The sequence below is a fragment of the Impatiens glandulifera genome, chromosome 4 (assembly GCF_907164915.1).
Source record: "Impatiens glandulifera chromosome 4, dImpGla2.1, whole genome shotgun sequence".
NCBI classification, from domain to species: domain Eukaryota; kingdom Viridiplantae; phylum Streptophyta; class Magnoliopsida; order Ericales; family Balsaminaceae; genus Impatiens; species Impatiens glandulifera.
In genome coordinates this window covers 402,167-428,259 of record NC_061865.1, presented here as the reverse complement: position 1 = coordinate 428,259, position 26,093 = coordinate 402,167, and the positions used below count along the sequence as shown (strand labels likewise).

At 25.7% G+C, this 26,093-nt stretch overlaps 3 protein-coding genes across 3 annotated transcripts; all 3 read left to right on the top strand.

Annotated features, from left to right (window-relative positions):
• The first annotated feature begins 11,029 nt into the window (after positions 1 to 11,029).
• LOC124933706 (non-specific lipid-transfer protein 1-like) lies at positions 11,030 to 11,431 on the top strand. The gene is made up of 2 exons (XM_047474147.1): positions 11,030 to 11,316; positions 11,422 to 11,431. The coding sequence occupies exons 1-2, from the start codon at positions 11,030 to 11,032 to the stop codon at positions 11,429 to 11,431; spliced, it is 297 nt and encodes a 98-aa protein (XP_047330103.1).
• Positions 11,432 to 17,045: 5,614 nt separating this feature from the next.
• On the top strand, positions 17,046 to 17,487 carry LOC124933705 (non-specific lipid-transfer protein 1-like). Its single transcript, XM_047474146.1, has 2 exons — positions 17,046 to 17,392; positions 17,478 to 17,487. The coding sequence occupies exons 1-2, from the start codon at positions 17,046 to 17,048 to the stop codon at positions 17,485 to 17,487; spliced, it is 357 nt and encodes a 118-aa protein (XP_047330102.1).
• A 7,888-nt stretch (positions 17,488 to 25,375) lies between these two features.
• On the top strand, positions 25,376 to 26,050 carry LOC124936882 (non-specific lipid-transfer protein 1-like). The gene is made up of 2 exons (XM_047477411.1): positions 25,376 to 25,754; positions 25,844 to 26,050. Exons 1-2 carry the CDS (start codon positions 25,405 to 25,407, stop codon positions 25,851 to 25,853), a joined length of 360 nt encoding a protein of 119 aa, XP_047333367.1. The 5' UTR covers positions 25,376 to 25,404; the 3' UTR covers positions 25,854 to 26,050.
• The last annotated feature ends 43 nt before the right edge of the window (positions 26,051 to 26,093 follow it).

Here is a 26,093-nt window from a genome sequence, read left to right as displayed (position 1 = left end):
AACGTAAACATGGGTCTAATTTAATTTTGTATCGTTATAATTTTAAAAGCAAGCGTCTAGGTCTAGGTCATCACATGGTGACAAAATGAATTAATTGGTAATATTGAAAAATACATTTACAATAAGGTAGAATTTCAAAAATAATTTTAAATATGGTAAATTTAGACAATATCCGGAAATCCAAACATACCTATGTAAAAAAAATGTGTTCAAATAGTTATTGAAGTATTACAATCAACTTAAATATGTTTTATTATTAAGATGAGAATTATTTTCAACATGAATGGTTGGAAATTTTGGTTCATTTGATGAGCTTATTTTTATCTACAAACAAAACCGCAAAAATCAATTTAGAAAAGATGGACAATAATAAATAAATAAATAAATAAGTAAAGCAAACACTTCAATAACTCTTATACAAATGATGATAGATTAAACAACTTTTCAGATTAAATCACATATTTGTTTTTATTCTTAAATACAACAAATATTTTGGATGAGACTGTCCATTAGGTTTTTTCAAATAAACATCTTTTGAAATACAAAATGAGATTATGGGTCAAAAGAAGAATCTTTCTCAAAGAAGATATCTGTTTCTTCTTCTTCTTCAGAGAGAAAACAGAGCAGTGCAATATGAAAGAGGAAAGCCTTGCTTTAGGCGTGTTCGTCTTGTGGTAGAAAAAGGAAGCACCTTGTTTGACATCCATTTTTATTTCTTCAAAAAGGATCAAAATACAAACAAATCAATCAAATATATCAAATTAATTAAATCTCATTTTAATTTTCCTAGTCTATTGAATTTAATTATAATATTGGGGTATAAAATGTAAGCTGTGTCAACATTAATTATTTCAATATATAATTATTAGTATATTGAATTTAATTATAATTTATAATTAATATTAATTTGGTTTAAATTAAATTATCTATTTATATTTTATATATTAATTGGAATATTAAATAAATTATGAATATGTTTTGGAATGATTATTAAATATTTTAACATGATTTTTATTTATAAAAATTAATTAAATATTATTTTTAAGAGTTCACTATTCGAATTTACAAGGTTGTAACGATTTTAACTAAAAATTCAGAAGTTAAACAAAAAAAATTCACATCGGAGAAACTTGAATCAAAACCTATCAATTGAGAAATAAATTATTGATCCGTTATCCTATTTTCCTATTATTTGAGAATAAAGATGTGTATCATCCTGATATATAAATATTTATATATTTTAATAAATTAATTATTAATAAATAATACAAATGACATATACAAAATAAAAAAATTAATAGTTTAAATATATATATATATATTTGAATAATTTAAAAAATAAAAATAAATAAATTTCTCAATTAAAAACAGCCAACAATCCTATAATTGGTTAAATTTTATATTTATATATATTTTCAAAATATTGAGAAACTCTTATTTTAAGATGGATAACTCTTTATTATTAAAAATTAAAAAAATAACTTTAAATTTAATAATTTCGTTTAATTTGGTGTGAATAATTGCACAGGCGCAAATTTAAGAAATTATTATCAATATAAACAACAACGATCCACCAACGATTAAAAATATTATTCAAATTACAAAATTTTGAGACGAAAATACTAAATAAAATACCGAACAAAATAAAACTCAACATTAACTTAAATTTTAGTCATGAAAAAATAAACAAGACAAACTCTAATGCTATAATAAAAACCTACAAGAATAAATTATTTTTCAACTCATTTTAAGGTTTTTTTTAGAGAAAAAGAAAAAAAAAAAATATATATATATATATATATATATAATATTCGAAGCAACTCATGAGATCAACCTTCAATTATTTTGAATAAAAAAATTAAAAAATATAATTTCACCACTCACTCTTTTATATCAAATGAATTAATTCATTAAAATAATTTTTTATTAATTATTTTAAATACTCTACTTTAATTTTATTAAATACTCTTTTTAATTTTTTTTTATCGATATATATTAGTACCCTCTTTAAATCCTCAAAAATAATCACCAATAATCTTTTTTTTTTTTAAATAATATTGTTAATTAGATTATTATTGAATTATGCATAATTATTATTTTGGTTCTCTCAATTAATTAAATATCTCAGTATTGCATCTTTTATAGTCTCTATAATGATAGCTTAACTATATAGTACCCAACTTGTATAGAAGCTTCAAATAGTCCATTTCATTTTCTTAAATATTAAATTGGTACTTTAACTTAATCCTACTTTTTTTTGATGATTGTTTCCTAAAGTGATATAAATGTTAGTATTTGTCTTAAAATTTATCTAATATAATTTAATAAATAAATTCTATCATTATCTTCTCTTATATCTTTTCTTTTTAAATAAGATAATAATAATAATAATATGTAATTATTTTATACTATTTATTTATATATTTAGAAAATTTTAAATTAATATATTTTATAATTAAAATTATAAAAAAAAAACAAATTTAAGATTCAACTGTATAATATTTAAAAAATTAATATTAAATGTTAATAATAGAATAAAATGACTAAAATATATATTATTTGGCACGCCTCTGATTGTGTACTGTACTGCAGTAACCAATTTCCTCATATATATATACTCATTCCTCCTCTCTCTCTCTCTATATATATACAATTTTTAATCGAATATCTCCTTCATTTTTTGAGTTATCAGAATACAGATGAAGTTTGGATTATCCCCATATATTTTTGCAAGTTTGAAAATCTTTTGTCCCTTTTAACCATCTCCATTTCTATTTGTTTCTGTTGATCTTTAGTTCCCTTTTTAAGAACTCCAAAAATTGGGTAATAAAGACATTCATCTCGATTAAGCCTTGCAATATCTTGGTAATCAATTATTGTATCAATAAGTGAAATATATGTTCAATCATGATTTGGTAAGCGACATCTTCGAGTGAGTGAAACACTTAACAATCAATTTAGTAAAAGAACATATGTTTTTCTTATCATGATAATCGATTACCAAAATATTATAAGGCTCTGTCTATAAGTATGTATTCGATTACCAAATTTTTTGAATTCCTAGATGGGTGGACTAGAGAAAATTGAAGATCAAACTATACAAAGGTTTTCAAATTTGCATGAGGATTTATTAGTAACTAGTATACAAATGAAACTTGAAATGACAACTTCTTAAATCACGACATTCTTCATAAGCTTTTCTTAAATCAAATGATTTACTGATCCAAGTTCTTGCAATCATTTTAAAGATATATATATATATATATACCAAAAATCACAAAAAAAAAATCAAAACTTTCTGATATTTTATATTTAAAAGTACTACAATCCCTCAAAATTACATATATAATCTTTTTTTATGGTTTGTACTTTGATGTTTTTCTTCTTAGTATATATATGTAATAAGAGTGAGTTATTGGGTTACAATATTTTAGTTTGTTTGGTTGTATGTTTAATTTGTAAACTGCTTTTTATAGTTATAAGTTGCTTTTTATAAGTATATATAAGAACAATTATTTATTGGGTTACAATTCTTGCCTTTATTTTGTTGTAGTTTTATTTGAAAACTTTTATACGTTTGTTTATTGAAATTTTGGATTTATACGAGTTTATTTCAATCTAATCACTTTTTTTCATAATTCTCTCTAATTTTTTAATACAAGGTCTTGTTTTCTTTGTGTTATTTTAAAACCCAAACAAAATCAATTTTTTAATGAATCATATCACTCATTTCATTAATCAAAATATTAAATACCTTTATTTTAAATTATTATTTTTTATTTTATTTATATATAATACTTTTAAGTAAATTTACCAAAAATAATTATCACCTCCTCAAAATTATCAATCATATTGTTTTTTTTCATGTAATTTTTTTAAAAAAATCTTAATCCGAACACGGCCCAATTTATTATTCAGATAATTAATGTTGAGGCCGATTTTTAACTTTATATAAGCTAACCAGGTTTACTTATTTTAAACAAAAAAAACATGCATGGCTATCACGTATTTTTTTCTTAAGGAAATATAAAAACTAATTTTTTTTTTTGCAAGCATCCAATTGATATACCCTTTTGTGTGGTTAATTATTGTGATTAAAATCATGATATAATTTTCTATAAAATGATTAAATAAAATTGGTCATAAAAGTGATTCAATAGTCTTACTTTTTTTTAAGTTTTGTATTTAATATATAAATAATATTACCACCCTACAAACCCAAAGTAGCCAAACTCAAATCTCCCCACTTAAAAAAATTTTAAATAAAAAATATTTTTTTTTAAAGTGGAGTCAACAACAACTATAAAATAGCTTGACATAGGGTATTTAGATAACACTACTTAAAAAATCAGTTTTTCTTCTAAATCTTATCAAATTTTTTTTTTTCTAAACCCAGTTTTTATCCAAAAATTCTAAATCAAACGAGCTTAGTAAAGGCAGTAATATTCGTCTTAAAATTTATAACATAAACTTGATTGATTTATTTGTAATTGAATAAAACTTAACCTGATTGGCTCTATTCACCTCAATGAACACAAAAGAATAATAAAATTAAAAACATACATGCTTAAAGTTAAACAGAGAAATTAGATATATCTATAAAGTGAGACAACGACTATAAGGGAATTTGATGCCTAGTCATAAACAACTAAAAATGAGTAGCCAATCTGATAAAGAGTGATCAATCCAAAAAAAAAATGTGGACATAAACTAAGAATTAATCAAGTTAAAACATAAATAATTGTAAGTGAAAATGAAAGACGGGGTAGGAAAGGAAAAAACACAAAATCTAAAAGAAATATTAAAATTTTGTAAGTATTAGCACATTTATTTTGGGTAATTTGAAATCGATCCGATTTTGATATATTTATTAATTAAGGTTAAATTGGTCTATTGTTCGACTCAAACTAAAATATACACTAATCAAACCTAACATACACTCATATTTTACACCATATTTTTAATTTAAATTTGGACTATTTTAATAAAATAAAACTATTATAAATAAAACAAACAAGTTAAATGAATCTTAAATTAACTTTATTATTTATGTATTCTAATTAATTATTTGCTGTTTGTTTTTTAGAAGAAAAAAAAAAAATCCAAGCCAAATAAAAGATGAACTCCAAAGCCCAACGTAGGCCCAACAACAGTCTAAACAAAACAAATAATTAAAACAAAGTTGGTTGATTAAACTAAGAGAAGAAGAAAATTTGGAGGGCCGTGTAATGAAAACTAGGGTTTTGCTGGAAAAAGTAGGGAGGACGAGATACAGACACACTCGACGAAGAATGTCGAAGAATGTTAGAATATAATATAATATATATAAATTATGATAATATCAATATTATATTATTTAGCATTCATATTTGTCAATTATAATGTCTATATAATAGAAATAATCTATGCAATCACAAATAACAATTCAATACAATATTTCTCTCTTTAGTTTATCACAGACAACTACATGCATTCGCCTTTCCCGTTTCCTCTTCATTCGTATGTTGCTTTCTTCCCCGATTCAGACGCAGAATCCCCATCTGGAAGAAACTATTTTTTTAATTTATTGTCCAGAGCAAAACGCCAAACAACCTTGAGGCACGAGGATCACGAGACCTCAAGGCGCAGAGCTTCCTGGATCATTTAAAGGATCGGGAGATTCAACAACAAGAACTCTTGATTTTTGAATCTTTATATTATCTTATCTCATTTTAGATTTGTAAGAGATTCAAAATTAGACATGAAACTTGTAGAGTTATTAAACACATTTTAGATGTTTTGTTATTGTTTCAATGTTTGTTTCGATTTTAAATTAGTTGACTAGATTAGATGTTGGTTGAGTCTCTCGAGGTTTCGCCGTCGAAAAATGTTTTGTGAGAGCATGCAAGTGGAGACAAACGAAATAAAGGAGGGGTATTATTAACCTCCACACACACACTTCCCATAGAATGAAAAAAAGAAATTAGACAAAGGAAAGTAATAAAGAAAAAACATTTTTCCAGTAAGAAAACTAATTAAGATGAGTATCAATTTTAATTTTTATCTTTAGTATTGAACAACTTGATGCTATTTTTATTTATTGTAGTTTTTTTTTTTATTTTCAGTCTTTTCCTAATTGGTAACAAATTTATTACTTTGTTTTTTAAACAATAAAATAGTCTTGATTATCTTTTCTCATTTCAGTTATTTTTATATGTGTCAAAACTAAAACATCTGAATATATTGTTGTATATGACATTGATATATATGGAAGATTATCTACGTAGCTCTTTAATGGCCAAATTATAAATAGTTCATGATCTGATTCTTTCCTTTTACTTCGAAGAAAGGGACGATGATAACAATATTACTAACACAAATATGTAAGGTATGAACAACAAACCAACCAACAAGGATATCCTACGACAGTAAAGAAGATGAAATGGAACAAGAAAAAGATCATTCAAGTTTGTAAGAATTATTAATTTATTTTTAAATAATTAATATTGAAAGATAGAAGAGTTACAATCAAAATTGAAATGAAAATAGTCATTAATGCGTTTAGGTATTTGGTTGTTTTCGTAGCTAGCTACTTGCATGCATTTAAATAATTTAATTAATTTTTGGGGGTACCTTACACGTAAATGGTTCTATATATATAAAAGTGATGCTTTATGAGTTTATGTACTCATGTCGGCACTTATTTGTAATTATGTACTAACTTTTTAAAATATGATTTAAGTAATTTTAAGCATTCATATATTTTTATATGTGAATTTTTTTAAGCATTCATATAAAGTGTAAATCTTTATGTGTTTTTATTTTAGTAAGAAAATGAAGTAAATAATTGGTATCATATATATAAATACAATAATTTACAACTCACTTCAATTGCCAAAACAAGAAGTAATAATTAACTTGTTCTTTCCTTTTAATTTCAAAATAGAAGGTTAAAAAAAATTAAGCTATATATATGAGAAGAAATTTATAATAATGGAAGTTTGTTTGAAATTAGAAATGTATTAAAACCCATCAATTAACTTAGTGATAAAAGTCCACTTAAAAGACAAAATGTTAATATATTAAAAAAAGAAATACACATGTCCTACTTTCAAACGTGTTACTTTATTATTTTAGATATAAGTATATTGAGAAATTATTTAGAGGGAATTTGAGAGAGAAATTTCTCTTTCCCCACCCTTTATCTTTTTAGCTGTCGTGACACTTTCGTTCTTTCATTCTTTTTATCGCTCATCAAGTATATTTGAAGAGTCTAGTAAATTGGCAAACCTAATAATAAGTATATTAGTGTTTTTGACTTTCTTTTTAAGTTTAATCTATATATATATATATATATATATATATATATATATATATATATATATATATATATATATATATTAATTTAGGAAGTAAATACAACTCACCTCAATTGGTGACATTAAATTTTAAGACACCACTTAAATTATCTTAGTGAGTAAAAATTTACACAAATTAAAAAAAAAAAACTATTTTTGTATCAAACAATTTGGAGAAAACATTAGATTTACATCTAAATCATGAATTGAATAATATGCCCACAAGATGTTTCTGTGTGTAAGTACGTCTTGATGCATGCCACGTGTCAAATGCAGAAAGGGTCCATTTTCACTATATAAACAACAGAAGACTTAACTAGTTTGCAAAGACATAAGAAATTAAAATATATAGTCTTGATAATATTATAAAAAATGAAGGTGATAAAAAATGTTAGAATTGGTTGTGTTTTGTTAGTAGTTATTTGCATGGTGATGAGTCCAACTTCCCAAGCAGCCATAACTTGTGGCACGGTCACAAGTTACATCTTACCATGCGTCACCTACGCAAGGAATGGTGGCGCAATCCCGCAGGCTTGCTGCAACGGAGTTAGAAACTTCAGTACTGCCGGCAAGACCACCGCCGACCGTCGTGCCGCCTGCGCTTGTCTCAAACAATTCGCCGGAGCCGGAGCCTCAACTTTCAAATATGCAGCTGGAATCCCTGCCAAATGCGGTGTCAATATTCCATACAAGATCGACCCCAGTACCGACTGCACTAAGTCGGATCTCTTTTCCTCTTTTTTTTTTTAAAAAATAATCAAACAAAATATGCCGAGGTAATAATACATTGTTGTATTTGCAGGGTGGCTTAATTAAGTCGAAGTGGAAGGACAGATCGTGACGAGGTGGTTTAATAAATATATATATTTTGGTAAAGAATAAAGCCGATCGATCGAGGTCATATCATGCATGGACTCTCAATAATTTAATCTTAGTATTGTAAGCACCGATGAATTAAAACCTCAATGAAGCTTAATTTCAGACGATAAATCTTAATTAAATAAATCTCTATGTGTATGCAATGATTTCCAATAAATAATGGTCAATTGGGAGATTGAAACGTTGATAGTTTTCATTCAAATGAGAACTTTGAATTGTGTTATAAGTTATAAATTATATAAGGTTTACTTATTTAATTTTTTTTTAATGAAATGAAATGTTCATTTTCTTATTTTAACTTAATATTTTTAAAAAAAAATTAATTTATCATATTTGTAAAATAAAAATAGAATTATATCTGAACTATTTCGAACATCAAAAATTTATTAAAACATTTAAATAAATAAATTCGCTATATCTCAAAAAAATATTTAATTAATTAAAACACAATTACATTTATGTTTATATATGTTGTTAGACAATCCACTTAATTATATAGTTAAATCCCAAATCTATCTTAAATTCGGATTTTTTTAATCTTTCATTATATCATACATTTATTTATTCACTCAAACCACTTACAACAAAATTAGATGCATAAATTTTGAAAAAATACATAAAAAATGTCTATAAATATCATTTGATTATGTGACAAAATTAGTTAGAAAAACAAAAATTATACGTTATAATAAGAAAACTATTATAAAACGAATGTTTTGTCCATTTAAAAAAAGCTTTAAATTGTTAAAATTGTGATAGTTCGAATCATTTGCGGTATAGTTCAAAGTTTGAGTCTCATTAAATTTGAATTAAATAATAATTGGACCAATAAATAATAAAAATAATGTTTTATAAGTAAAGAATTTCAGTTATTTTAATGAAGGGGGCAGCTGATCAATAATTTGGCTTGGTATAAAAATACAAGGAATTTGCACTATTTTTGTTTAGATTTTTACCATAAATATTTAGGGATTTAGAAACAAAATTAATTTCACTCATATTTTTTTTATTACAATTTAAACGATTATCATTTATATAATATTTTATTTTTAAATTTTAATTTATTTAAAAATATCGTTTAATCAAAACAGAAGTGTACACCAAAATTAAAGTACAATAATAAAATATCAATTCATGATATGTCCTCCTCAAATACTAACCATTTGAAAAAAAAAGAGACTATTAATAATAAAATAGGATCCCAAAGCAAGATCCATATAAAAGTATATAAGATAAGTTTCAATAGCCCCAAAAATGATTTTTAAGTTTTTATTATTTGGAATGTATATACTTTTAATAATTAATCATTAATTAATAATTTGACTTTGAGATATAATATATATATTCACTATCTTGATTTTGAACTAAAGCAAACAAATGTAATGAATCATATTGCAATGTAAAATTTAAAGTCATTAAATATCAAAACAGCAAGTAAATTTTACTTTAATTAATTAGCTAGTTTCCCTTTTATATATACCATTTTTTTAATATACTCTAATTCAGTAAATTAAACAAGAACACATTCACAATATAGAATTTAGGAATTTTAAATATATATCAAATTTTTAGAAAATATATATATATATATATATATATATATATATAAGAAAAAATGTCCACCGCCCAAATCATTAATGTATTTAATTTATTTAGGTACAGGTTGTTTTCACACTAATAATTCTTGTGCTTAAATGGTTCTATATAAGTAATATTGGTATGTGTACTGGCATTATAGAAGATGACTTTTATTGGTACATAAATTAGAATTTTACTACATATAAATATTTACCTGTTCTTAAATTAACGCAAGGAAGAGTGTGGAGTCGACAACGCCAACCGTCTATAGTGACACATAAATTCGGCTTAAGAGACTAAAATGTCACGGGTTGAATTAATTTGAAAGTGCTTTGAGTTGAAACGGATGCTATGAATGTGGGATGTCATGCTAGTTCTCTTAAATTAAAAAAAATAAAAATAATAATCTCGTATTCTTCTTTAGGTCCTGGGTTCGAGTCCGTTAAATATAAAGCTTCGCTCGCCTGGTTAAATGGTTAATTATATTTGCAGGCTATATATTTAACCCGCGAGAAATACTCGCAACCCCGTAAAAGACACGAAATACAACATTTTTAAAAAAAATATCCTTTCTAATTTGTCTCAAATTAGTGAGGGACACAAAGACCCTTCAAGTTTTCTGAAGTAAAAAGTGAGAAAACAATTAATTAAATAGGTTAGGGCATTTCGATCTTTAATCCATATGGATATGACAATGGTACTATAGGAGGATGGATGTAGCCCAAATACCTAATAAGTTATAAGAACTAATGAATCAAATTATAACATTCTAAATTTATTCAATTAAAGAAAAGGAATTGGATAAGAATAAAAATAGAGGTCGATCGGGTATTTAAATGTCAAATTGGATTATGAGTTCAAGTTTTTATTATAAATTAAAAAAATGCATTTGTTTTATTCTAAACAAAAAAATAAAAATGAAGGTAGATATATTAATTTATGCACAAACAATGACTCCCACTTCTCCACCTAATTGCCTAATATGTCGTTTTAAGAAATCATTCGATTTAATTAATTACATCTAAATCATAAACATGTTGCATATATGCCACGTGGTAAGTGCACAAAGCTCCATTTTCACTATATAAATGAAAAGATTGGACAAAATATAATTCACAACAAAATTAAATTAAACAAGTTCTAGCTAGTTCATTCGATCGAATCGATCAATATCATTCATGGGTAGGTCATCAGAAATCATGAAGAATGTAATATTTATTGGAATAATTATGTGCATGGTGATGATGAGTGCAAAAGCAGCCGTAACATGCAACGATGTGACAAATGACACCTTCCCTTGCCTTTCCTACGCAAGCAGCGGCGGCGCTCAGGTCCCGTCGTCTTGCTGTGCCGGAGTTACCAGACTTAATAACGCCGCCCAGACTACACCCGACCGTCAGACAGCCTGCAACTGTCTCAAAAACCTCGCCCGCACTTTCTCTTTCAAATTTGCGGGCGATATTCCTGATAAATGCGGTATCAGTATTCCCTACAAGATCGACCCCAACACCGACTGCACCAAGTATATATATATCTCACCTCTAGATCTCTTTTATTTATTAATGTTACAATTTTGTTATCACTGATTAATTATTAATGGTTCATTATTAATTGTTACAACTTATAGGGTCACTTAAGCCCATCCAAGAACAACCTGCGGAATAAATTAATGGTGCTTTTTCTAGTTTCCTATATATAACTCAAGAATAAAGGTCAGCCGGCCAGGGTCCACGACATATATATATATATATGTAATATGGATTCTCTTTTAATGTTGTTATTCATGTACTCATCGAAGTCTTCATGCTGATATACTTGAAGCTAGCTAGCTTTACATATAGTATTTACGTACATCTTCGATGTATCTTTATGTAATGCTTTTGTTGTAATTTAAAAAATAAAGAATGAGTTCAAAAAATAATATAATAAGTGCAAAATAAACTGTTAAAACAATAAACAAAATAAAATCTGGAACAAATCGACTTGATACCTAAAGACAAAAAAACAGAAGAAAAAAACTTCGCAACCAAATCAAAATTGTGATACCAATCGAAACTGCAAACAAGTCGTGCCAAAAATCTTGCAATAGATCAACCAATACAAAGAAACAACTAGGCACCGGATAGTCTGGTCCAAACACGAGATACAATAGTGTATAGGGAGGTTGGTATTTGTTGCTATAGACAACGTGACAGTTGGTAAAATGGGCAAAAGAAACCGGCCTTGGAGCGATTGTTTTTTCTCAACCGAAACAACCAAAAGTTTATTTTCACAACTCGTTACACTTCTCAACAAAAAAAAATTGTAGCAATAACTCAAATTATAATATTAATCCATTTATCATGTCCACCTCATTGAATTCAATCATGGTGAATAAGCATGCAACCATTAATTTGTCAAGTTTCATCTTGATTATGCAACTTTTAATTTGATGTGAACTAATGAAAGGTTCTATTATTATTACCTTTCAAAAAGAGTATTTTTTTTAAAAAAAGAAAATTATGTAAATAAACCATTTAATTAGTCACATAATCATGAAAACCGTGAGCTTTTGTGAAAAAATAGTTGAAAAAAACTCTTATATACAATACACACAAAACATAAAAATATGAAAATATTGAGGTTTGAAAATAAATTCTCATAACATTTAAAAATGAAACTTAGTGATAAATAAACTGACAAAGTTATTGTCCATTTCTCTTAATCTAATTTAATATATATTTAGATTTAAAAAATGGCGAGTATTTCCAAATAAGTCTATATTATATATTTGTTTTGTTTAAATAAATATTTATTTTATTAAATAAGGAGAAAATGTCAAAATAGATTAAAATGTATTTTCATAATAAATTTTCGACCTAACTCATAGCTTAGAATTCTCTAGCTATATAGCTAGCTAATATTTATTCAGAATCGAAAAATCTACCAGTTAAAGAAACTTTTTTTATTTTTGAAAATAGACCAATTAAAGAAACTAATCATTATTATTGTTTCCACTTTGCCATGAATTGTATGCTTATTTGTATATTTGATTTTCTCCCATTTTCAGCATGTTTTTAATACAAGTTTCTATCAATTATTCATTATGTCATTAGTGATTTTCAATTTATATTTATTTTATTAACATTTTAAATTGAAATAAGCATCATGTAAATAAATAAATATTAAAGCTGAAATGGTGACAAATAAGGGACTTTGGTTATTCAATTATTAGCTAGCTATGAACTTATTTAAACTAAGGGCTTAATTTTTTTAAAATTATGTTTTCTCACTTAAATTATGTGTCTGAGAAGAAATTATACTTAATATTTTTCTCTTAAATAACACTATTTTTAGTTAATGATTGAGTAAAATAAGAGTTTTTTTTTTTAATGTAGATTATTTCCAAATAATTTGTCCTATTAATTCACTTAATTTATAATAAATTTCATTTAAATACCCAACAATGTAAATTTAACAATTAAATTATACAAAAGGTCACATTTCTAACAAGATTATGGGTTCAATTTTATTTGAAAACATTTTGAGTTTAAATGTGAGACTGGAGTGTCATTAGGGTCGGTCCTACGGTAAGCCCGGCAAGCCCCCGGGCTAGGGCAGGTCACTCCCCAAGGTAGCCCATTAAATAAAATAAAGAAGAGATTGTGGTTTAGGATGAAAATTTAAATTTATTTTCTGTTCATGAGTTCCAACCTCACCAAAACTTAATTTTTTATCATTTTTTTAGCGGTCAAAATTTACGTTTTTTTAGACTGGGACAGCCCAAAAGTCGGGGCCAGGCTCTAGATGTCATTTGAGCATATTAATGAGTAGAGTTATAAGAACCTAAGATTTGAGAATTTATAAGATACATATTAATGGTTAGGTAATCATAATATAAATTTTACATTAATTTTAACTCATATTACATGTTATGATTTATTTATTTATGCTTACTCAAGTTTTTTTTATGTTAATACCCTCATAGTCCGGTTTTAATGAAAAACGTATCACTGTTTGTAAAAGAAAATTGATAGAATAAAAGTAAAATATAAAGTATTAAACTGATCACCAATAATATTCTAAACGTGGCAGCATTTGTATGACATATAAATGATATCTGTTAATGTAAATACTAACTACAGTGGATTAATCTTAATTAATTGTTATACCAAAATTTTAATTTCAAATAATATAATATTGCTTTAAGCAAAGGCATGATAAATATAAAGTTTGTGTAGTTAATTATTTGACTAAAACAACCATAACGTCTCATCAAAATAAGTTTATTTTTCTCTGAAGAAACTAGTTTATTTAGAAATAAACCCTGTCAATTTGTAACGTTTTATCTGATAAAATTTAAAATTTTGCAACTTTGAAATTCAAACAATTTAATTTGTTATTCTTCTTTCATGGTTGCCTTTTAAACGTTTTAATCATAAACTTGTTTTACTTTGAGTGTAAAAAATAGTATTTCCATGTTTTATTTTTTTTAGAAAATGACTATTGTATTTTGGCTTAAACACCATTTGAGGTTCGAACTTGAGGCGATTTGATCACATGGGACTCGAACTTTCACATATTTAACCATTTAAGGCTTCGTTGTTTTTAAACAGACATAACGTCCGTCTATATATTTAACCGTGTTTTTTTTTAACACATGCCACATAAATCATTAATTTACACCTATTAAAATAAATAAATAAAATAAAAAACCCCTAAATTGAAAACCCCAATTCTCTCTCTTAACATCTTCATCATCTAGGTTTTCTTCATCTCATCAATGTTTTTATGAACTCCGGTCAAGGGATCGGTGAACTGTGCCCAATCTTCGATGATGAACTTGCCCAAACGTTGATGATGAGAATCACAGCAACATTGATGAGACGAAGAAAACCTAGACGATGAAGATGATAAGTGAGAGAAAACGATATTGGGTTTTTTTATTTTATTTATTTATTTTAATAGGTGGAAATTAATGATTTATGTGGAATGGGTTTAAAAAAACACGCTGTAAAATATATAGACAGACGTTATGTTTGTTTGAAACGAAGTCTCAAATGATTAAATATGTGAAAGTTCGAGCTCCATGTAGATCATTTGAAAGTTCGTGCCTCATATGGTCAAATCGACCCAAGTTCGAGCCTCAAATGGTATTTAAACCATTGTATTTTCACATATTTATTTTTGGAATTTGTTTTATACTGAGTTATTTGATAATATATGGATTTAATTAAATATTTGTTTGACGAAATTTGGTTCATTTATTAAAATATTTTTTTATTTAAATATTATAAAATTAAAATATTAAATAATAAATATAATATAATATTAATGAATTTTTTTAAATAGATAAATAAGCTAAGATCAAACTACTTTTATTTAAATAATATTGATTAGTGGTTAATTTTAAAAGATTAATTTTTTTAAGATAAAAAAATATATAGCGATAATTTTAAAAAATTAATATAATATATTCTAATATTTTAGTTAATGAATTGAATATATATTTATTTTTTAATATTTAATTTATTTATTAATTATAAATTCAATAATAAACTATTTGAAAATATTCAGAAATTAAGAATCTATCTAAAATGAGATATTAATCTTTTAAGAAAAACTAAATTATATAACTATTGGATTATACAGCAGTTTAGTTGTTTTTGATGGATGAATATTATTTTTTTAATTTTTTAAAATAATTAATTCTTATTAATTCCATATATATAATTAATTTATAAATAATATAAAATAATATCTACAAAAATAATATATATATATATATATATATATATATATATATAAAATATTAGCACTTTTTAAAAATTTAAACTGAAAAATAAACAAAATCATGTAAATGCTTTTAAAAAATAATGTTAGTTTTTTTTTTTCAATTTCAGCCATAATTAAATATTATTTCACTCACTCTCGTTATAAATCAAAACACATAATTTATTAAACAAAATATTAAAATATCTTCTAAATCTTAAAAAAAAAAAAAAAAAAAACTCACATCAACATTTCTTAAATAAAGTCAGGTTTATTTAAATAAACTATTGCAATTCATATTTTATAAACCTGTCGATTTCTCAACCAAATTATTGAGGATTATATTAGTTTTAATTAAGTTCAAAACCAATATAAATTACTTATTTATTTATTAATTATATCGTAAAACATTTTATTACTTAAAAAATATTATATATAAATATATATATCCTAATATGATCATATAACTATAAATAAATCATGTTTTTACACTCTAAGTCACTAACTAAAAGGGTAAACATTCACTATCTAAATTCAAATTCAAGCATAGAGTGGTTTGGTTAAGTTATTTAAATAATTGTTATCATTTATTATATTATTTAATTTATTAATTAAAATATTAAAATACATTTCATTTTAAATCATTATATTATATTTTATTATTACATATTAATAACTTTTAAAAAAATACTAAAAAACTCTCATTTTTTAAAAAATTATCATTAATCATAACTTTTTAAATACCACTACCAAACTCATATATAAATGTTACTAAGAGCTCCTTAAATCATGATAACAACCATATTGAAATTATTACAAAGATTTAAAGTTTACACATAATCAAATAATTAAATAGGTGATCCAAACTTTCATCCTCCAACATATTGGACAACTTAGCCTAATGCTAATTATCTGAGCAGGGGATTAGGTTAGGGTTGAAATGTGCTCAAGCACACCTTGAAAAATCAAACAAATAAAAATAAATGTGAGATGTTTTTTTTTAATTTAATTAATTATTTTTTTTTCAATTTTTTTAATAAAAAATACTTTCTACTCATAAAATTTCAAATTATTTTAAAGTCAACTAATTTTTTTCAAGCTAACCCCAACTTTAATTTATGTCCAACTTTAATTTATGGATTATCGCTATATTAGAGATTATTTTTAAATACATTATTAGATGACTAGCTAATACATTTTTTTTAATATCTTTACAAAATACTAAAGATACGAATAACTAGTTTCAAAACAGACCTCATAGGTTTGGATATAAATATTGGTTGAGTAGCTACATGCAACTTTTATTTTTATTAATTTACTTTTAAAAAAATTAAAATAATATAAAGATATATAATATTTTAAACTATTTTTACATTACCTATCAGCTAAGACTTGCTTGTTTGGTTAATGTTTCCTCTATAAATAAGGTAATATTTGTAAGATTATATTAAACAAAAATACAAGTTGAATTCAGAACATATAAAGTTTGTGTTAGAATCAATGGCTGCTGCCAAGATTGTTGTAGCAGTGATGATGATGATGATAATGATGTTTAGTACTGAAACCGCTGCTAAGTTGAACTGTGGGACTGTGTTTCAAAACTTGTCGCCATGTCTTGGCTACATTAGTACCGGGGGCAGTAAGAAACCTTCCCCTGCTTGCTGCAACGCCGTTAATTCTCTCAACAACGCCGCTGTTACAACGCCTGATCGCCAGACCGCCTGTACTTGCTTGAAACAGATCGCCACCGGCTACTCTTCAACCATCGTTGCTGTGGCTGCTACCATTCCGGCAAAATGTGGTGTTTCCATTCCTTACAAGATTGATCCCACAATTGATTGTTCCAAGTAAGATACAAATATTTCATTTACTTCATTAACAAACATACATATATGTAATATTCATTAATTCATTTCTTCATTGCATTTGCAGGGTCCACTAATGATCGATCAGCTCAATATGAAAGCATATATTATATTAATTAATAAATAAAAATGTATGGGATGATGATTAGAAACGCAAATCTTGAGATGGGATGAAAATCTTTTTGTTTCTTTTTTAAATCAATGTACAACTATTGATGCAACATTATTATAGTTGTATGATATTAATGATGTGATTATCCTCTTTCTTGTTTGTGCTAAAAAGAAATTAATATTAGGGTTTCTTCCATATAGGTTATTTGGGAATTTTACCCATAAACTCAACTATCAAGATTCTCTTCTTTTCATTGATCAAATTATTATATTCATTAAACAAAAATATCAAATTACCTATTATTCAAATATTTTTATAACTTTATTATTAAACAAAATAAATATATTTAGATAATATATACTTTAAAAAATATTTTTCTTTTTTAAAATCATATCAAACTGAGTTTTAAAAACCTAAGAACCAACATCAAACTGGCTCTTAATAAAAAGAAAAAAAAAACTAAATATGCATTTATTTTTCAAAAATTATAACTCATAAAACAATTCCATTTAAAATAAATATGGACTAAAGTACCCAAATACATGAAAATTATAATTATGGTGTATTTTAGACCTATTTCATTTTTAAAATTTGATGTACCCAAAAGACATAAAAAAAATATGAACTAAAAAAAAGTAAGGAAGAGAGAGAAAAACTCTGGAGATTTTTCAGTCAATTCTCTTATCACGAACGGCACAAACGACACGAACGACACGATCAACACGATAGATACAAACGACACAATTGACACAAATGGAATGATCGGCACGATCAGCAAGATATCAAAGTCGCGGTTCACTTGTGGTGTTCGCGATTTCTAGTCACTTTGGGTCGTTTCAGCACGATCAGCACAATCGACACAAACGACACGGTAACTCTAATAACTTGGTCGTTCATTCAGCTGCAAAACTTGATTGGAAAGTTAAGGTTTCTGTTTTACCCTGTTATTCAATAGTTAGGGTTTCTGGTGTATCTTGTTCTATAATTGCTCTATTTTGTTGTTGTTTCTTATTCTTCATTAAAATGGGAAGAAAGAAAAGCAATAAGAATAAAGAAAGTCAAAGAATTTTTTATGGAAGGTTTAATGGAGGAAGCTGAAATTTAAATTGATAGGATTCCTGAAGAAATTATTTAGGAAAAACAGGAATGCAACAAAGGTTAGAAACCAATTGCTGATAAAAATTCTGAAGAAAATGTAGCAAGAAAACAGGGGAAGAAAGAAGGAATTTGGAAGGTTGGTTACAATGAAAGAGAAAATCTTTTTGGACTGAAAAATCAAATCACAAAACTCCTGATGCACGCAAAGAAATGAGAGATTGTGCTCAACAAAGAAAAAATGCAGCAAACAAACGTCCAATTGAATGTACACTATCTTAAGGACTGAAATTTACTACAAAAGGAAGAGTATGAAAAGATAGTAAACTAGTCAGTTGAAATAATGAGAGAGCTGATGAAGTCCCCTAAATCTAAGACCTATACTATCAGAAGTAATTCCAGTTGGAGAGTAAACGAGGTCTAGAAAAATAACACAGGAAAGAAAACAGAGGATCATGCTTATAAAGGAAAAATCTACTTAGGCAATGTTAAAACAAAAGTGGAGGTACTCAATTCTCCTTTTGAATTTAAACTACCAACTGAAGTGGAAGAAAAATGTGTTAAAGAATGGGAAAATGTAGTGGTTAGAAACTACATAGGGAAGAATAGAGTATCATTCTCAGTCACTAAGGAAGCCTTAATGAAACAATGGGAGCATAAGAGACTAGTTAAGATTTCTGTAAATATACATGATCTCTATTTTCTACAGTTCAAGAAGGAATCAATCTTGGATGATATTCTGAAATATGAGCATACTTATATTGGATCAAATTGTATGAAGCTGGAGAGATGGTCTGAAAAATTGAATTTGCTAAGCAGATCAAAAGAAACAGCTCAGATATGGTTTAAGCTTTGGAACATCCCAGCACACATGTACAATGCAGAAGATTTAAGTTACTTTGCATGTTTATTGGGAAAATCATTATACATGAACCCAATTACAGAAGGAGGAGAACAACTTACCTTTGTTAGAATAAGCATTAAAGTGCATCCTCGAAGTACGCTGCCAAAAAACATGACAGTAGTTGACAGGAAAGGAAAGTCTACAATCATGGAAATCTTATATGAATGGAGGCCAAACATGTGTGTTTTCTGTAATACTTTTTAACATGCTAGTACTAAATGTGAAAAAGCAGTTGAGGAAGAGCATAAAATCCTAAAAGTCCAAGAAGAAGAAAAGTAAAAAAATAAAACGGAAGAATCAAGAATCAAAGAGCATATTGGGGAAGTTAAAGAAAATCAGCAAGGAAAAAATTCAGAGGAAGAATCAGAGAAAGAAGAACGTAATGATGTAGAGGAAGAAAGCAAGGTAAAATCAAATAATGAAGAAATCAACAAAACTGATGAAATAGGGGATACTGAAGAAGATAAACCTAAAGACAATGAAGATGAAGAGGCAGAAGATGAAATCAAAGATACAACAAATAATAAAAATACAGAGGAAACTAAGGTTGTGGATCCTCAAACACGTAAAACTGAAATGTAGAAAAGTAGTGACAAAAGCCCTGAAATCCTAAAGAATAATATATTTTATTATGTTAGTACGAGTTCATATAGAGGAAGATTAAACAATAAGAGCAGACAAACATCATCATCAGCTTCAATTCAATCTCCTTAATGAAGAACGCAAGAAGAATGTGACGTGGAAGAAGGCAATATGGTCAAAAGGCGGATATGGAGACAACATAGGTTGGGATAGCTAGATTATAGTCTTTGTTCATTATAATCAGTATTTTGTTATTTGATTTGACTGCCACCATTCAAAAACTTTTTTGTCTTTTGTTTGTTATCTTATAATCAAAACTAGGGTTTGTCTAGTTTTGATTATTGACCCCTTCCACTTTTGTGCTTTTTAATGAAATTGTGTTAAACCGTTTTTTTAAAAAAAAAATATGAACTAAAGTACCCAAAACTTCTTTATAGATAATTTTGTTTTAAATTGATCCTTATATATTTATTTTTATTTGAATTGTTCCTTATTACATTTATTATTTGTTTGAATTTTATTATAAATATCTAAAAAAAATTAAAATGTTATAAACCTGTTAAATTGTGTTTAAAATATATAGGCATAAATTTCTTTTATACATGGTATATCTATTTTTATTTTTATAAATTTTATTGTGGACCAAATTTTCACTTTCATATAAAGATGACTTCTTGAACTCAATTATCAAAAAACGACGCATCTATTATATATATTCCATTTTCACACAACAATATTACAAACTAAGACAACGACGAGGTTGTTACTTACTCGTCTCTTCCATATTTAGATATTATGTGTCTGTGTTATGTCCTCTAAATTATCTAAGCTATAAAAAAATATTGATGTTGAAAGAAATAAAGATGTACTATAGTTATATAGTTAAAATGTAATTAATAACATGATAGACATTACTAGGGACGGATCTAGAAATTATAATAAGGGTGTGCTTGAATTAAAAGTAAAAAATTATATATATATATATATATATATATATATATATATATATATATATATATATATAATGTTTAAATAAGTTTAGTTTTATGAGATTTAAAAAAAAAACTAATTTATAATAAAAAATTATTTATATAGAGAGAGTCAAGTAATCAACAAGAAAATGTCATTCATTTTAGTCTCCACATTCTTAATTGCTGAAAATGTTCTATCAATATTAGTAGTAGAAACATGTAATATTAAAACAAGATAATCACTTTCAATCAATTGTTTACACAACTCAACAAATGTAAAAATGTTTACATTCTGTATCACGTCAAATTTATAATGTACCAATTCCTTCGTCTATGAAATTTTCAGAATAAATTTCGTTATAAATTTATAAATATTTAAATATTAAATCAGTTGAATGAATTTTTTAGTATAAAAATGAACTAAGTGACCTTAAAATTATATATTGTCATTGTTATACATTAATCAAACATATATAAAATCATTTATAATAATTATATGCATAAAAAGATAAATATTACCCAAAAAAATAGAATATTAAAAAAAAGATAGGATTCAACATATATTTGGGAATTAGAAAATTAAACATTTCATAGATAAAATTAACTAGAGAAGAGAGAAGTTATGAAATGAGAATAAAAAAATTAAATCTAAGGTAACTATTTGATTACTTGCACTGAAAAAGGGAATAGAGTATGTTTTACGTTTTACAATAGGATTTTAACTTTTTATATATATATAAGTTAAGATTGATTTAAGTAATAGCTATATGATCATATTAGGATATATATTTACATATAATTTTTTTTAAGTAATAAATTATTTTTACAATAAATATGTAAGTTAAGATTGGTGAGTGAAATAATATTTAATTATATATATAAATACTATTTTTATACTCAAAGTAAAACAAGTTTATGATTAAAACATTTAAACAGTAACAAAGAAAGAAGAAGAACAAATTAAATTGTTAGAATTTCAAAGTTGCAAAGTTTTAAATTTTATCAGATAAAACATTTACAAATTGATAGATCAATTAGAGATGGATTGATCTGGGTTTATTTCTAAATAAAGTAGTTTTTTTTTATAGAGAAATAAACTTATTTTGATGAGACGCTATGGCTGTTTTAGTCAAATTAATAATTAACTTTATATTTATCGTGCCTTTGCTTAAAATTAAAATTTTGGTATATTAATTAAGATTCCACTGTAGTTAGTATGTACATTAACAAATATCTAAATGTCATATACAAAATGAAGAATATTAGAATATCATTGGTGAATTTAATACTTTATATTTTACTTTTATTTTAAACCCGACGAACCCTATGGGAGAATTAACCTAAAAAAACTTGAGTAAGCATAAATAAATAAATCATAACATGTAATAAGAGTTAAAATTAAGAGAAATGATTTATAATAGAATTTAGGTGAGGGAAAGACGTGACGCAATTTATTGACCGAAAAAATAAAATAATTTATCTCTCTTCTCTTTTTCCTCACATATTTACTTTTTCAAACTCACATATTTACTTTTTCAAGTAATGAGTGGTACTACATCATTCTCTCATCCATTCTTAAAATTCTCTCCACTATCACTTTTTTTTTTATAAATTTATAATTCAAAATGTTAAATTTACATTGTTGGGTATTTAAATTAAATTAATTATAAATTAAGTGAATAATATGACAAATTATTTGAAAATAATCTACATTAAAAAAAGGGTAGTAGGTCTCTTTTACATTTAATTAAGTTTTAAATATTTCCCTATTCATGATTTGTTTGAAATTGCTCATTCTATTTTTATTTTTGTTTGAAATTTCTCCATGTACATTTAATTTTATTTGAAATAATTTAAATTTTTAAGTAGTACAAAATAAAGAACCTAACTCAAAGTATATAAATAATTCTTATTTATATTTGAAATTTGAACCCTCTTTATAACTAATTTCAAATCATCGATCGACTAAGTTTCTAACTAAGTTGTGTTTCTTATATTTGGATTAATACTTATTTTGACTAATAAACTGATTTCGTCTTCAAATAAAATTAAATACATTCTCACTAAGAGGATAATCGTCATTTTGGTATAAATCATGTCTAGCCGACCGATTCAACTATATTACAAATTTTGTATTACGATATCATATTTTATATCTCGTAATGTCCAGAGACGAATACAAGAATGAGCTGAGGTAGTCTTAAGCCCACCCTTATTCACTACCTAAATTCAAATTCATTATATTTAGATTACAACTTAATTAATATCACTAGAGTATCGACTTTGTGTATCGATTTCGGATAGTTAATTAATCATGATTTGTCTCGTTATCATTCCTATTTCCAAATATAAAACTTAAATAGAGACGATATATTTAAAGTTAATATTAACATTATTATTAATGTTATAAATGAAACTAGCATATATCTCGTGCATTTGCACGTGTAATAATATAAAAAATCGTGAAAATAATATTACGATAAAAATATGATATAATTTTTAATTTTATTTTTAACCGTTTTAAGTTTATGAGCGGGTCAACCCACAATCCGACCCAAGTATCCATTAACTCTCAAATTGCAGAACGATCTTTAAAACAATTGATACAGTTTGAATCTTCAACTCCATTAGTTTGACCTTTAGACTCCACTTCTTTCTCATACTACAAGTGAAAGGGAAAATGTAAAAAATATCATTAAAGTAGTCATGCGAGACTTACTATATTCATATAAATTATGATCCTTATCTTTATAAATATGATGGAATTCTTCCATTATTGTTCACTAATAATAGTGAAATATATAACGCAGATTCAAAAAAGAATTATGACTTATTAAAAACTATTGATGAACAAACACGTTCATCAAATTTGGTGTTGAATTTAAAATATAAAGTGTTATTAGCCTAGTTGGTTAAAGGTTGTACTTGTTTTGTTATGTTGCAAGTTCAAACCATACATATAACATTTTTAATTTTATTTTTAACGTTATAAGTTTATGGCGGGTCAACCCACAATCCGACCGAAGTATATCCATTTACTCTCACATATATATCCAAATTAATCACAGCTCTCGACCCGGCAATCCGGACACTTTAAAAATTAAGCATCATTATATATATAGATTAATTAGTTAAAAGTTGAACTTTTATTGTTAAAATGTTTCGCGTTCAACAAATTTGGTGTTGAATTTAAAATATAAATTGTTATTAGCTTAGTTGGTTAAAGGGTTTGTACTTGGTTTGTTACGTTGCAAGTTCGAACCATATCTATAGCATTTTTAATTTTATTTTTAACCGTTATAAATTTATGGGCGGGTTAACCTACAATCCGACCCAAATATTCATTACTCTCACATATATATCCAAATTAACCACAATTCTCGACCGGCAATCCGGACACTTTAAAAATTAAGTATCATTATATATATATAGATATAGATATAGATATATAATATATAGATATATATAGATATAGATATAGATATAGATATAGATATAGATATAGATATAGATATAGATATAGATATAGATATAGATATAGATATAGATATAGATATAGATATAGATATAGATATAGATATATGTAGATATAGATATAGATATCTATATCGATATCTATATATATATCTATATAGATATAAATATATATATATATAGATATCGATATCGATATCGATATCGATATAGATATATATATATAGATATCGATATCGATATAGATATAGATATAGATATAGATATAGATATAGATATAGATATAGATATAGATATAGATATAGATATAGTCAACCCAAATTTTTTTAATCCAACTTACAACTTTATTTTTTGGTTCGTCACTATATTTAAGATTATTTTGAAATACATTATTAAATATTCAATACTAAAATATAAAATTACATTTCTTATTTTTTTGTTTGACTTTTAAAAGTACTAAAGGATATATAGTATAATTAGTTTCAAAACAAAAGCTTACCTAGGTTTGGATATAATTGGTTGAGGCTACATGCAAGTTTTATTTTATTAACTACTTTTAATACTTTTTTAAAAATTAAAATAATATAAAGATATATAGTATTTTAAACTTTTTTTTACATTACCTATTAGCAACTTTTATTTTATTAACTACTTTTAATACTTTTTTAAAAATTAAAATAATATAAAGATATATAGTATTTTAAACTTTTTTTTACATTACCTATTAGCTAAGACTTGTTTGGTTAAAATTATATCCAACTATGGGGGTGTTTCTTCTATAAATAAGGTAAGATTTGTAAGATTTTATATTAAACAAACAAGTTGAATCTAGAACATAAGGTTTGTGTTTGATTCAATGGCTGTTGCTAAGATTGTTGTAGCAGTGATGACGATGGTGATGATAATGATGTTTAGTACTGAAACTGCTGCTGAGTTGAAATGCGGGACTGTGTTTCAAACATTGTCGCCGTGTCTTGGCTACATTAGAACCAGCGGCGATAAGAAACCTTTACCTGCTTGCTGCAACGGCGTTAGGTCTCTCAACGAAGCCGCTGTTACAACGCCTGATCGCCAGACTGCTTGTAATTGCTTGAAACAGGTCGCCACCGGCTACTCTCCAGCCATCGTTGCTGTGGCTGCTACCATTCCTGCCAAATGTGGTGTTTCCATTCCTTACAAGATTGACCCCACAACTGATTGTTCCAAGTAAGATACAAATATTTCATTCACTTCATTAACAAACATACCAATGATATATATGTATTTATTAATTCATTTCTTCATTGCATTTGCAGGGTCCACTAATGATCGATCAGCTCAATATGAAAGCATATATTATATTAATTAATAAATAAAAATGCATGGGATGATGATTAGAACACAAATCTTGGGATGTGATGAAAATCTTTTTGTTTCTTTTTAAAATCAATGTACGTACAACTATTGCTGCAACATTATTATAGTTGCATGGTATTAATGATGTGATTATCCTCTTTCTTCCATTGTGTTTGTGCTAAAAAAAATTAATATTAGGGTTTCTTCCAT